Below are 14090 nucleotides of genomic sequence, written 5' to 3' on the forward strand. Positions count from 1 at the left end.
TTTTATAGGAAATCACTGTTATCAACTACATACAAGATGTCACACAATGATTTTGTCACAAAGTTAACAATTCCTGGGGTTCTTCAGTGTTTTTTTAATTACATTAATGAAGATACTAAGAACAGATTGCAGTTGAGGAATGCTTACTACCTTTTACTGAAGTCTTTTATCTTCCTGGATGCTATCTAAAAGTGTAGCGATAAAAACGAACAGAACTATAATTTTACCTATTCTGTGTGGGTGTTAAACTTGGTCTCTCATGTTAAAGAATAACACATTGAGGGTGGGTGAGAACAGGATACTTGCAGGAGACTGTATGACCAAAACAAGGAGGGTGAAGTGGGTGGGGCATGCAGCGCATATGGGGTGATGAGAAAGAAATACAAAATTTTTCTTTATTAGCCAGAAAGCACACGGCATGGAAGGATTTTAGCCATTATGTACGATCGAGATGTCCTTTTCGTCCAACACCCCCTCCGTTGCGAGGTTAGCAATTGGCACAGAACAGTGACGCCAGAGACTGTATATCGGGTCTTTCTGTACTCTTTAATCTGTGGTCCGAGTTAGAGCTGAAGGATTCGAGGTGTTTGCAGTTTTCGGTAGGAATAAAAGTAATTGAATAATTTCGTTCGGTTGTTTCTTGTACATATTCGTGTCGGTATTAATCTGTACTCGTATTATTCGTTAATTTGTAACAGTCAGATTATTCGATAGTGTTCATTTGTTTGTGTCCATGACTGAGTAATGTGAACTCTTAGTTTGCGGTTTAGACTGATAAAGTCTAAAGTAATTGTGTATATTTAATAGGCTTCCCATTAATCATGGATGGTATAGGGGCAGAAGTGAGTCAGAAAATACGGGTGAGTTTTTCAGTGATTTTAGTTATGTGTATTAATTGAGTTTTACGCTTTTATTTGAAATATATAAGGCATAGTGATCCACAAAAATAACCATGAAGTTTTATAAGCCAGGCAGTTGTAAAACGCCAATAAATTAAAATAGTTATAGAATCCCACATTAATTGAGTTTGATTTTGTTGCGTGCTTTGTATGTTACATTATTATTTTACTTGGACGAAATTCGTGCAGATGCTGTACATAAAATTTGTCGGCTGTAACCTCAAAATTTGGAATCGTCGCCAGACTTATAAACACTGTTTCATAATACATAGTTTGTAGTTAATGTGGCCAGTGCACTGAGGCTCACCTCCCGATGCCAAGAAATAATGATGAAATTATATATTAAAACGTTTTAAATTAGTTACAATGGTTTAAAAGTTAAAGTGTAAAAATTTATTATTAAAAATGTTGTTGCACAGCTTTGCAGTGTGTTTTTGCTGAGTTGTATGTGTTGTGGTGCATCTCTGTAGAATGATGTGGGGTGTGGTGCATCTCATAGCACCATTACTGCACCCCATGTCATTCTAGAATGATGCACAACCAAGAATCAATATTACACACTGGGATGCTACACTACAGACTTAAATGAGGCATTTCCCACAGCTGCCGTATCATTTTACGCTTTTCGTTAACGAGGTAGGGTCTCTGTCTACTAGTGGTAGGCAGATTTTGTATAATCTTGCCAATTCAGGTGCCCAGCATTTCGGTATGTATGGATTTATTTTCTTCCTTTTGTCTTATTTTTATGTCTTTGTGGGTATGTCCACAATTCTTGCTTCAGTTGCCTTATTATGTGCCATTGACAAAACTTACTTAATTGAAAAGCTAAGATTGTCCAGTGTCTAAGGGGCCTGACTAAGAAGGTATTGCCATGCTCCTTTTTTTTGCCTGTTAATGGAAACAAACCCAGTTTCTGAAACATAGTTCTGATTTCAGAATACCATACAAGGTCCAAGAAAACAGGACATAAAACTTATGGTTAGGGAAATACCTAGGGAATGATTAATATTAAGATGAATTGCTGAGATGTGGCTTGTGAGAATGTGATGTGAAGTGAATTGACTGCTGATCTTGGCATTGGGTGGAAAGACTAGTGGTACTAAAGAATATGTTTTCTGTGTTCCAGAGCGCAATAAAGGCGAAATTGATGGAACTAGGAGTGTATGTTGGTAAGTACTTTTATTCAGTTATAGTAAAGATGGCCTTGTAGAGTATTCGTATTGTTTTATTTGTTAATTAAGTCACGTGTGTGGAAACAATTACATTTGTTTGTATGTATGCGAGTGTCTTACAAAAATCACTTTACCACAGTTGATACCGTGCACGAAAAGGCACACTTACCGGTGTTGAACAAATTTTTTTGTTGTGAAGAAGTTTGGTACTTTTCTTTCATTATTATGTGACTTACTAGTGTCTGGTATTTTATTATAGTTGTTAATAGTGTAGTGATCGTGAGTTTCTCGCATAACGATGTCTCATGACTTGGAAATCTGCGCGAGAGTTTTCAGTGATGTGATTTTGTGTCCTCGTTTTTATGACAGATGAAGAATTACCTGATTATATTATGGTAATGGTGGCAAACAAAAGGAGTCGTGAACAGATGGATGACGATCTTCAGCTGTTTCTGGGATCAAATACAGAGGAGTTCACAGGATGGCTACATCAGGTACTCCAGAAGCTGCAGGAAGTTACGGTAGCAAGTTTAGGTGAGTCGTGTGCTTTTTCTGACACACAACATTTCAGGGCTGAGGGTGTGGAGACATCGCTTCATATCCGCTGTTGGCTAAGCATCTTGGCTGTGCATATTAAATGCTGTTGGGGTGTCACAACCCTTCGACATCAAATGGTGACAGTAAATGTGATACATGTACTAATGATGTTGATGGCATTTTGTGTAGGCAACCCTGATTTTGCCCATTGAGTGTATTTATGTGTTTTGTATGACTCAGAATAAACAGTGATTATTTCCTTAAATGGTTGATATTTGTAATAGGGAAGTGTCGTGTTTTATTTTTGGTGCGGACTGAATTCTTAAGTATTATTCAGATAAACTTTGTGGTTTAGGGGATTAAGTGAGGTTAGAGTTAAGTGTAATCACACGTTTGTAATTTTGTTGATGAATTTCCCAGTTTCATGGGAAATATAACTAGATTTATCAGTTGCTTGTTTAACAACATCTGATTGCTGGTTGAGAATGAGGGCATTGCTGCCTGTTTATGTCCACTGTTTGCAGGTGTATTTTATCACTGCATTTTGCATTATGAGTGTACACTCTGAATGAATTTGTAGGTACGTTGTTGTGAAGTGTGGAAAATATTTTTAATTAAAAATTCATTTCAGAAAGAAAGCGCAAATCTTCCACAGGCGAAAACGAGGGAGAGAACTTCAAGAAGGACAAGAGAAGGAAATCTTCAGAAAAGAAGAAGGGTCGACGGAGTGGCGAACAGACGAGAGGAAAAGATGCCAAGGATGATTCAGAGAATGTAAACCAACATTCAGGAAAGCATAAAGAGTTGGAGGAAGTTACGAAAAATCATTTGAGTTTAGATCAGAACGTTTCTAGTAATCAGGTTAATGTTGAGAAGGGTAATGAATATATAAGTAAATGTCAGTCGAGAACTGACGAAGAACAAAATGACAAGAGTAGTTCACATTCACATGCATTGGGCACTACTAAGCTGAGTGAAACACCAGCGTGTAGTGATTCTGTATCATCAAATGATTCTGGTAAGTTGCATAGAGACGGAGTAAATTTGAAATCCATAGGGATGTCACAGATTGCGCCAGATTCTCAAAACAGGTCTGATGAAATATATTTGGGAAAATCTGTTTGCAGGAAAATTAGTTTAGCAGGGAAAACTATTGCTTCTAGTAAAATTATTTGTAGTGCAATGGAGGAATCTTCTAATGTGGCTGAAAGGTCTGTATTGAACCCAATAAAGAAAGGGACAAGCAGCGGGAGTGAATTGGACATCGCAGAGCTCGTCATTTTGAGGAGCGCGGAGGAGAAAACTCTTGCCGATGCGAAAGCAAGTGCGACTGCGTCCAGGACCAAGATTGTTTTGATGCAGAGTGACGACGATGATGACGAAGACTTCATCAACATTAAAGCTGATGCTGAAGCAGGTAACTGTGTACGCAGTCCATTCTTACTGGTAGATGATGTTTGGTTTTCCTTCCAGCACGGGTTTTTACAGGTTTTGCGCCGTGCAATGTAAAGCTGTAAAAATCAATACTTGAATGGTCCATGTTGTTCAGTTTTTACTAACATTTAAATTCAATGGTAGATTTTGACTCTAAATTTTAAACAAAATTAGAATGAGTTCAGAGGTAGACAGAATATTGCGTAAGAAGATGAATAACATTTTCTTTCCACCTTGAACATAAAAAAAGTAAATAAAATATCCGTATTATGCCTGAATGTATGTGATTTGCAGCCGCCTTTTCCTCATGATTGTGATAAAATGTGTTGCTGTGTATCCAGTCACTGAGTTCAGCGTTCTTTTCAGAAGAATTACTTGATGCTGAGTTGCCGAAAGAACCATGTCACAGTGGCATGAATTCTATGAAGATCGTTACTGCAGCGTTAAGCAAGGGAATTGATGATACTAAAACTGCATTTACTGCAGATAAACAAAGTGAGTCGGGCGTGCGAGGGCTCCAATTGTCAGACAGGCTCGGTGCAAAAGTGACTTCGGGTTCAGTTTTGAGGAAGGTTACTGCGCTGTCCCATGAAAGTAATTCATCATTGCTCCGCATCACTGATCGTTTGGGTGATAAAGTAATTCCCCTGGTGACAGACATCAAGAAAGCTGGTTCATTGGTGTCTGATGGTGTGCCAGGACACAGAGAAGAGAGGCGATGTAACATAGTTCCAGCGAGTAACAGAAGCAGTATTTCAGAACAACGTAATATTTCTGTGGCACACGTTGCGCCCTCAGCAGTGAGCAGAATGTCCAGGTTGATGAACATCAACACAGAGACAGAACAGTTGGGACCGAGGACGTTGCGCAGACCTTTGGAGGAAGAGCAGTCTGGGGACAAAGATCAGGTAATAGAAACTACGGGTCATGCACTTGCGTCTTCCTTGATGTAAATGAAAGTGGGTGGGCACTGTGGGGTGCCAAAACAAAATATTTGAATTCAACATTTTGTACCACCTCGGCAGATATTTTGGCACAATACTGTTTATGAAGCAGTAAGATGTAAAATGGAAATCCAGTGTCAGTTCTTTAATTCGATATTGCTATAAAATAATTCTAATCCACTGAAAGTTTGAAAGAAAATAAATGTGTTTTGAAAACAGTCTTGATCATGAACTCGTAAAATGGTTCTGATACAATGTTTATTATGACAACATTTTAGTGACTGCTGACAGACCATTTCTCCTCACGTAGCGCTTGTGGGAGGAAGTAGAAAACATACGGCAGCATTTTGATTGTTTCACTGGAATTGCCTTTGCATAGGAGAGAGGGTGTAGGTTCAATTGCCAGGCTGTGGTCTACTGAGTTCTGCTCTTGGTTTTATCGCAGGGGTCTCGAAAACGGCCGTTGTTGTCGAGAGTAGTGGCCATGAGTAGGAGAGCTGCAGATAAAGAGGAAGAGTATGACCCCACTAATCCTGCTGTTGGGTCTGTAGCGTCAGTGGTTCGTGTGAAACCTCGCCCCAAGGTTCCTGCATCTCTACAAGCCAACAAGAATCTCATCCTCAAAGCCATGGCAGAAGCTCAAAAGTCTGTTGCCAGTGCGCCAAAACGTGTTGAGCCAGATGAGGTAAGTCATTATAGCTTCCAGTTCTTGTGTTACTTAGTGACTCTGTTTCAGCTGGGACGTCAGGACAGATTTAGTGCTGATAGACGTGGGAAGATGTTCACGAATGGTAAATAAGGATGAATTTGTTAGTGGCTCTGCTCATTTAATGTTATGTGAAGTTTAGGGAGCTTTTAAGGTTTTACAATTGTATAAATTACTTCTTTTATGGTACAGTCTATCCAGATGTATGAATAACCTGAACAGCGGATGTGCCACTACTTCTTTCTTCTAAGAACGTTTCAGTGTGGCCGAGGGGACAGTCTGGGTCTGTATATTTCTGGTTACGGCCCAGTAGCAGTTTCATGTAGAGACTAATGAATAGATGAGGAATTTTCATCTTCTAGAGAAGGATTTTTCTGCGTGGAGTTGGTTATTTATAATATTACTGTTTGATTCAGAAATTCATACAACAGCTTGAAATTTAAATCTTTCTGTTATCTATGTTTTGCAATCCTTGAAGCATGTATAAAACATCATTTCAGCGCCCTGGCGGTCTGTTTACGAGGAAGTTTCGAGACTGCAAAGGCGGCGATAAGATTGCTATCACTTTGCCTAACAGAAGAATGCAGCCACATGAGGACGCTCCTGTGACGGGTAAGAACTGAGACCAAATGCTCGTGGGATTGCAACAGACAAGAAACATCTGGAGAGTAATCTTTTATCATGTAATTACTTTTAGGAAAACCATCTGGTGTCGAACGCATAGTGATTCCAGTGAAACTGGAAGCATCTAGGTCCATCTCAAGTGTCAACTTGCAGCAGAAAATTGTTATACAGGTTTCTTCAGATAAACCCACAGCACCAGAAAGTAAGTACATTTCGGGCCATTGAACAGCTCTTTAAACTCTTTACTGTGTAAGTACTTATATTTCTCTGCTGCCCTCTGTTACAGTTGTTCCTCCTCCTCCCCCTGATACAGTGGATTCCAAGACTGAAGAAGTAGTGGAGGGAGGCAATTTAATTTCAGACTATGAAGAAGAAAGTGCAAAATTGATTGAAGTGGCTCCGAGTACAGAAAGTGAAGAGACAGGCGAAGTTCAGAGGTTGGCAGAATCCTGGCCCAAGGATCTGGATTTTCCCGAAACATCGTCAGTCAGGTAAGCATTCAGGTCGTTTCCGACGGACGCGAAGCTCGGGTCAGACTTCACTAAAGTAAAGTGCAGAGATTAATAACAGATGTAACTTTAAAGAAGGCTGTCGACTGCAACAGCGTGCAGTCTGCTAGAAGTTTACCATTCTTTCACAGGTCCTTGCTGCTTTCATCATCAGGACTTCTGTAACATTGGTAAACTTATAACAGAATGCACATTGCTACAACCCAGAAGACGGCTGTCTTCATGCTCACCTTCAGAACCTCAAATTCTTTGTGTGTATCTTTCTTGGAATTTGTTGACACGCCCTGTTAATTAGCTGTCGGCAGCGTATGAAAGTAAATACCAGCGAAATTTGCAGAATCGGAAAAAGAGTGTTTTGAAAATGCGTGCACTGTAAATTGGAATTCACCTTGCATTTGGGTGGGGTTGGGGGTAGATTGAAAGCTGCGGCCTATTACGAGTTGGTACAAACTTTGCATCTCATCGGTAGTCTTCATTTCTGACAGTTGAGACGTGTGTGTCACTGTTGGCAACAGAAGCTGAGCCTCTGCTGTTCATTTCGAAGCCAAATCTGCGAGAGAGGAGTGGCACTTCCTGGTTTGATCCTGACTCGTTTTATTTTCTTTTGCACTGTAGTTTAGTTTGCATTTTTTGAACTACTGACAGTCATAGTCTATTTTAGGTTGCCTGAGGCTTCGCGGGCTGAAAGCCCTCAGTTTGTAGTGACGCTGGATGGTTTAGATCCTTCAATATTTCGTCTGCATTCTCAAAAGAAGGAGCGTTCATCTTCAGTCGTTATGAATAGTCCGAACGTGGACTCTGAATCGTCAGCAACTGAGTATGAAGAAAAGGAAGTGCACAGGAGCAGAGGAATACAGACGGAAAAAGAGCGAGAGAAAAGAGTGTCATCGCCAATATTGTTTGAGAAGTCCGGCAGCCCTGATGCTACAGGTAGTAATTATATTTACAGCTCTGTGCTTTACTCTCTTGGATTCTGTCTTTATCGTAGTTACAGTGTTTAAGCATTTGCTTTAATGGTAAAGTTGCCCACGGCACTCGTCAAAACACGAGGCGTGAGGATGTGTGGGAAATTGAGACTGAGGTCCACACCTCTGCAACCTCGGCACTAGACGGCCGCTTACTCTGAGGGAAGGCGCCCCTGGTGCTCATTGTATAGGCTGGGCGGGCCCCAAAGCTGGTCGGGAGTAGCGATGAAGAGAGAAAATTTAACCACAGTTATCCAGGATGCAGCCTGGTCACTGCATTGACTGAACTAAAAATTTCAAATGATGCATTTTGAGTTTTCAAGGAAACAAATTGATTTAGGACAGAATAACAGAAGCACAAGCTGACAGCATTTGCTGAATGAGCACTTGATCGTGTTTTTATGTTGAATTTTTAGGAAGGAATCTCAGTATTACATTTTATCAAATTCTGTTTAAGTAAAATTGGAATTTTTTTTTCTGTGTTCTAATTCAGGGTTTTATGTAAAATGGTGTAATATGAACCAAAATTAAATGTTAACTCTGAAGCATGTCAGTATTTAATTCCCTTAAAATGTGTGTAGCTACAGAGGGGTACGTACAAAGAGTAACCTTTTTTACCAGTAAACAAAGTCAATCACGATGAATTCTGCGAACATTTTGAACCAGATGCGTTGTGACTGAGTTGTTCCTTTCTGTGGCCGCAGTTGCAGACGTCCTGAAGCAGAAAGTGAAGGACAGATGCAAGTATTGGCCAGCCTGCAGATCAGGAGACAGGTGCGATTATGTGCACCCAACTGTCCCTTGCAAGTAAGTGCGTGCTCCGTGGCGCAACATCCCAGAAGACATCCAACTCCTACACTAGAAATATTTTACGTCTATTCTGTATAATGTATCATTGAATAGCCTATAATTAAGAAGAAGAAGAAAAGGAATATGTGAATTCCATTTAATTACTGCTCAGAGGTGTTCCTGCATGTGTTTTGATGGTGTCGAGTAATTGATCTGCTGCGTTTGGTCGTGGCCTTCCAGTGCTGTGATGACTGTTTTTGTTTGCAGGTCTTTTCCTAGTTGTAAATTCGGAGACAAGTGTCTGTACATTCATCCAAACTGCAAATTTGATGCGTCCTGTACCCGGCGTGACTGTCCGTTCACACACGCTAGTCCACGTAACATGTGCGCCACTTCATCAGGTAAAGTATTGAGCATGAAGTCAGATTAATGTGCGTGTGATGCTGAACTGTGAACATGGTTTGGAGCGCTCCTTCAGAAACTTCCTGTCTCTCAGCTGGTCAAGAAATTCTCCGCACTACAGATTTATTACAGTCTTCACAAGATCTATTTTAATATCTTCCTTTAGTGTGTGACCAGGTATCCCAACTAGTGTCTTCCTCTCAGGTTTACCAACCGAGTTTTGTACCTGTTTTTTGTCCCCAGACTCGTCATCCTCAATTTGATAACCCGAATATTTGGTGAAGAGTAGAAATTATGAAACTCCTCGTTGCGCCGCTCACACTACAAACTGTGTCCATGTATTTCAGGGGTAAGAACCACGCCATCAGCAGGAAGAACTTCGCAGCAGGTTTGCAGATTCTTGCCGAAGTGCAGCAATGCGAGTTGTCGGTTCCTGCATCCCAAGGTACGGTAATGAGCGCGAGTGTGGTAGTCTGTCTGTCCGTAGCATAATAAATCACTTTAGAATGTGGCGTATTCACGAACAGAGTAAATCCGGAGGTTCAGAGTTGTCCCGAAACATGAAGATTGTTAAAGCTTACAAAGAATTGCATTGCATGGGTGTGAAACTTGGTCTCTGATCTTCGAGGTGGAGTGAAGGTGTTTCAGAACAAGGTGCCTAGGGAAAATAGCGTAATGAGAGGCTTTGTAAGGAGGGTGGGATGGGCATGTAGCATGCATGGAAAACAAAATATTTTGGGGAGGAAGGGGGGAATTTGGGTAACACAGACACAGTCTCCTGCTTTAATTAATTTTTGGGTTCCGTCAGAGTGGGAATTATCTCGACTCACCCTGCTTCATGGAGTCAATTCTTATTGATCAGTTGGTAGCGAGCATTCGCGACTGGCGCGTCGCATGTGCTCGAGATTGCCCAGATTGTGTGTAAGTCACGAGATGAAATGTGTTTGTGCGTATTTGTCGGAAGTGTGGTCACAGGAAACGCTGTTCTTGTTGCAGCCCTGCCGGTACGGCCGTTACTGCAGCAGGAAGAGAGATTGCAACTTTCTTCACGAAGATATTCCGTCAGCCGACAAACTAAAGTGGTTTTGTCCCTTCAGGTTGTGATCTGATTGACGTGTAATGCAGCATGTACTAGTTTTATTACATTGGTCCACGGACTAAGAATTTGATGTCAGACTGCGCTGTTGTATGTTTTAATCTTTGTCCAGAAGATATGAATAATTCACGCAATTATTGTAACCCATCCTCTCACGGCCGCGTCTTCCGAATGTTTTCGCGGATGACCGGCTAACCCCTGGCTCCTGCATGTTATAAGAAATGTGCGGTACTTCCAAATTGACTCCCCCCCCCCCCCATACCTTGTTCCCTGTTCTCCCCTTCAGCCTCGCTGAGTGCGTTCCTGACGTAGTACGGCAGAGAGATGAACAAGTGTGAGACAAAGTTTTGTTATTTTGTTCTCATTGAAAAATCACCGTGGCTGTAGGATTGTCCTGCATTCACGTGACGCTTCAGACCTGTTCCACAGTTTTTGGGAAAACAGACGTCAGAACTTTCGTATGAATGAATTATTAGCAGGTGGCACCACTGTCGATGTGCGTTTTACGTGCTAGTTGGAGCAGGACGCTGGTTTTTGGACAGGGACGAGAGAGTCGGCTCATGCCGCGGTTTGTAACCCGGTCCTTTGTGTTGAGATCTGATGTCAGCGTGCTCCTTGGTGAATGTCCGACCGCACTCTTATTCATTTTGAAAGATCTGGTTTTGTAAATTGCTTACAATAATTGTGCTTGTTCAACTGAACCCTAATAAACCATGCAACTGCACAGACTTTGTTGTTCTCTTGAGTGCGTGTGGCGGGAGTTTCAGAATTGCCGGTTGTCCCGGAACTGGGAACGCACCAGCGTTTTGAAGCCTGTGAAGAGGTCCCGGTTCCGAAACGGCGCGGCGTGTGAAGTCGACTGAAGGCCGTGCTCAGTGAAGATGCAGTCTGGTGCTTTTATTTTATCTAATGCAGCTTGAGAGGCCATGACATAGCTCAGGTGGTTAGTCACTACCTTCTTACCACAAATGCCCAGTTTTCCTCAGTCATTATCTTTGCACCGCTGCCCCATATTCACTCGCGTATCATTTCGGGGGTGTGCAATGGGCCCGTTTTCACAGAGACATAGTCTCGCCCCATTGCAACAAAGAGAGAAATCTTGCCTTACAGTCGGTGATTATGAATTTTTAGTGGTAATGAGTTTATAAATGTTTTATTTTGCCCTGCATACTGTAAAATAGGCAAAATGCGTTACCAGTGTTTCAAAGGAAATTACTGCCTCTGTCTTAAGTGCTGGAACATGACCCAGAAGACCAAAGTGGTAATGAACCCTGATCCTTGCAGGGCTACATCCAAATCCCAAGGCGGTCATGGCTTTTTGGTCGTTCCACGTTTCGTCTTCCCGTCGGTCGGCAACGGGATGCAGTGTGTCCAAATGATTGCTCCAACTTTGTTGGTGCTCCTGTGTGTCTTAAACCTTCAGTTTCTTTGGTGGTCCAGTCCAGTAAAACTTGGCACTGGTCGAGAAACGTGTGTTAGTTGATCGTATGCATTTCTGTGTATTCAGATAGCCGCTGTTTAATATTTCGCAGTGTTTCATCGTAATAGCTCTGTTCGACTCCATTAAAAAATACGACGACGATAATTATCAGGAGAGTTGCCTGTTCTCGAAACGTCGGCGACCTAGCATCCGAAATTCCAGTCGACCAAGATTAAAACCGATGAGAGGCAAACAACAGCGTCTGATCCCTGAACTATTACGAACATCAACAAACTACGCGGCTTTTATTATGCAGAGAATGTTTATCGTGTCATTAGGAATTTATGAAGTAAGGCAAGTTAAGATGAATTCAAACAAATCCTCTCTCGGAATTTATTCCACATCTGAGTTTCGTTCGAATTACAGTCGCCTCCCTCGCGGGCTTTGTAGGAAACTTTCAGAGAGGATTACAAAGAAGGAAAACGCTTTCATCATCATCGCTGATGAAGCCCCCGTTAAGATCCTTAGAGATTCAGATCAGCTGAGAAAAAGAAAGCGAAATACTTTGTAGATTGCTTTTCGCGTCTCCCGAATTAAGCGTGGACCAGAGTCGTAACGCATTTTAAAGTTTGCTTTTGAGCGACAATTTTTTTTATTCAGAATTGACAATGCTTTGGGTTCTGTACGTTAACTGCTGTAAAGCATTTGTACGTAGTTTAACTGGTTTCAAGCCCGATGGTAACTATATATACCACCTGTTTTAAAATTCACAGACCATTCACCGTGAATAACAAAATAGAAATGCATGCAATCAACTGGTGGCCATACTTATCAGCTTTATGCATCAAGGGGTATCTGATATATTTTGACGGTATTAAATTGTTTTATGGAAGTCAAACTCTGAGTAATGCAAATTAAACGCTAGCTTATGAAACACGCTACCATCTGTGGATAATATAACAAAATGTCGATAATGCAGGAACGAATTATTATTTACTCGAGACGCTGATAAGATAGGATGAGATTGGCGAAGTATGGAAAGTTCTGTTCGTTTCATAATTAATCCCCCCGAGATGCACGTACAATAGAATTCACTCTTTTCCACATTCCTGGGTCTAAATATTGTCACATAAACGTAATGAGTTTTCAAAAGAAACTTCTCGCGTCCCTCATCTCTGACTGAAAGCACAGAAAACTTTTCGGTAAAGTCCATTACATTTGTGGATGATTGAACGACATGGGGAATGTGGGATTTTGAATCCGAGGTTCAAACTTCAACCAAGTCCGTAGTTACGTGTGTTTTATGAACTGAGGAAGTCGCCATGTCAAAACGTAGAATTCACGTGTAACTAGTAACAATTTTGAATAGGGGAAGTTTGGAATTTAAATACAAAATTCACATTTACAAATTTTCCTCAAGTAAATGTGCCAAGAGTGAGCAGTGAGTTCATTTTCGTCGTTCTACAATCGGACTGAGCGTCTCTGAAATCGCTGTGCAGTCGCAGACAGTTTTTAGTTCGCGTATCTTTGAGGTGGACTGTATCGAGAACATTTGCAGCCGAGGCAGGGGTCATGTCAGTTCCTCCTTCATGGCGAACAACTGGCGTGACCAGCATTCATGCTCAGGGTGAAGATTATTTCGTAAGAAAACAGCGTAGCTCAGCGTTTCTTGATCGCTTCCAAAAAGCACCGCAGTTTCTGTGGCAGGTGGGACAGGTCGGTGTTACGCATTTACGGTGAAGATTTCGATCGTAAGTAAATGCAGAAACGTTCCAGCAAAAAGAAATTTCCGTCAACCAACTGCCAAAATACAGCCCATTTTAATGTGAAAGTCGAAACAAGACGTAACAGGGTTTTTTTAATTTTATATTTGACCTCAGTTGTGGAGGACGCCCTGAGGTTGCTTGTACGCCGGTCAGAAATTATGAGAAGTAAATATTATTTTTGCTGGGGGTAGAATATTTGCTATTTCTTTACGCAGTCATAAGAAAATATGAAATAAATTCGTCTCGATTCGGTTACTGGGTTTAAAACACAAACTGTGGGCCCTTAGACCGATTTAGTGAGTCTTTTCCTTGTAGACACGAGTAGAATATTTTATGTCTCTCTTCGGTGTTCAAACTTTGTCAGTTGATCGAAAATATTTCAAAAAAAAATTCAGTGATCCCGAATTCGTATGGCGCGTTCGAAAGAAGACAGACGAATTTGTATTACAAGTCAGTGGTTCGACACCCTGAAACCCGCTGCAGGTGACCGAGCCAGCCATCTACTTCGAACATTTCTGAAGGCCGCAAATGTTGTTTAACTGCGCAGGTAATTTTGTTACGGAAGATGAAGGTGAATTACTGGAGTCGGTTTGAAGTGCAGGGAGCGAAACGCAAATTGACTGGCCTCGCACTTGCGCTGATACAATTTGCTCTCCTCCACGCAATTTCTTCTTCCCCCGAGTGCGGCTGCCCTGTTTAATCTAATTGCACGACGCACACCGGATTCAAATGCGATGGATCGAGCGATCAAATCCAACGTAAAACTCCTTACCATGTGTCGTTCTATCGGCTTTATAAGCTACACTTTTCTAATTACTGATATATTT

General features: G+C 41.4%; 1 protein-coding gene across 4 annotated transcripts; it reads left to right on the forward strand.

The window, feature by feature from the left end:
- Window positions 1–541: 541 nt before the first annotated feature.
- Window positions 542–10805, forward strand: Nab2 (Nuclear polyadenosine RNA-binding 2). Of its 4 annotated transcripts, none has more exons than XM_087359604.1 (15): window positions 542–599; window positions 808–860; window positions 2026–2068; window positions 2441–2605; window positions 3240–4025; window positions 4409–4950; window positions 5432–5671; window positions 6193–6304; window positions 6390–6518; window positions 6603–6807; window positions 7487–7755; window positions 8495–8597; window positions 8847–8980; window positions 9329–9426; window positions 9978–10805. In XM_087359604.1, exons 2-15 carry the CDS (start codon window positions 822–824, stop codon window positions 10083–10085), a joined length of 2973 nt encoding a protein of 990 aa, XP_087215730.1. In that variant the 5' UTR covers window positions 542–599; window positions 808–821; the 3' UTR covers window positions 10086–10805. The 4 variants fall into 4 exon arrangements, with proteins under 4 accessions (XP_087215730.1, XP_087215731.1, XP_087215733.1 ...); XM_087359605.1 differs by having other exon boundaries at window positions 581–611; XM_087359607.1 differs by lacking the exon at window positions 542–599 and having other exon boundaries at window positions 618–860; window positions 3240–3382; window positions 3842–4025.
- The last annotated feature ends 3285 nt before the right edge of the window (window positions 10806–14090 follow it).

The sequence above is a fragment of the Zootermopsis nevadensis genome, unplaced genomic scaffold (genome assembly GCF_977971745.1).
Source record: "Zootermopsis nevadensis isolate Lab colony 2312 unplaced genomic scaffold, Znev_1.0 Znev_ptg000032l, whole genome shotgun sequence".
Classification (NCBI taxonomy): Eukaryota; Metazoa; Arthropoda; class Insecta; order Blattodea; family Termopsidae; genus Zootermopsis; species Zootermopsis nevadensis.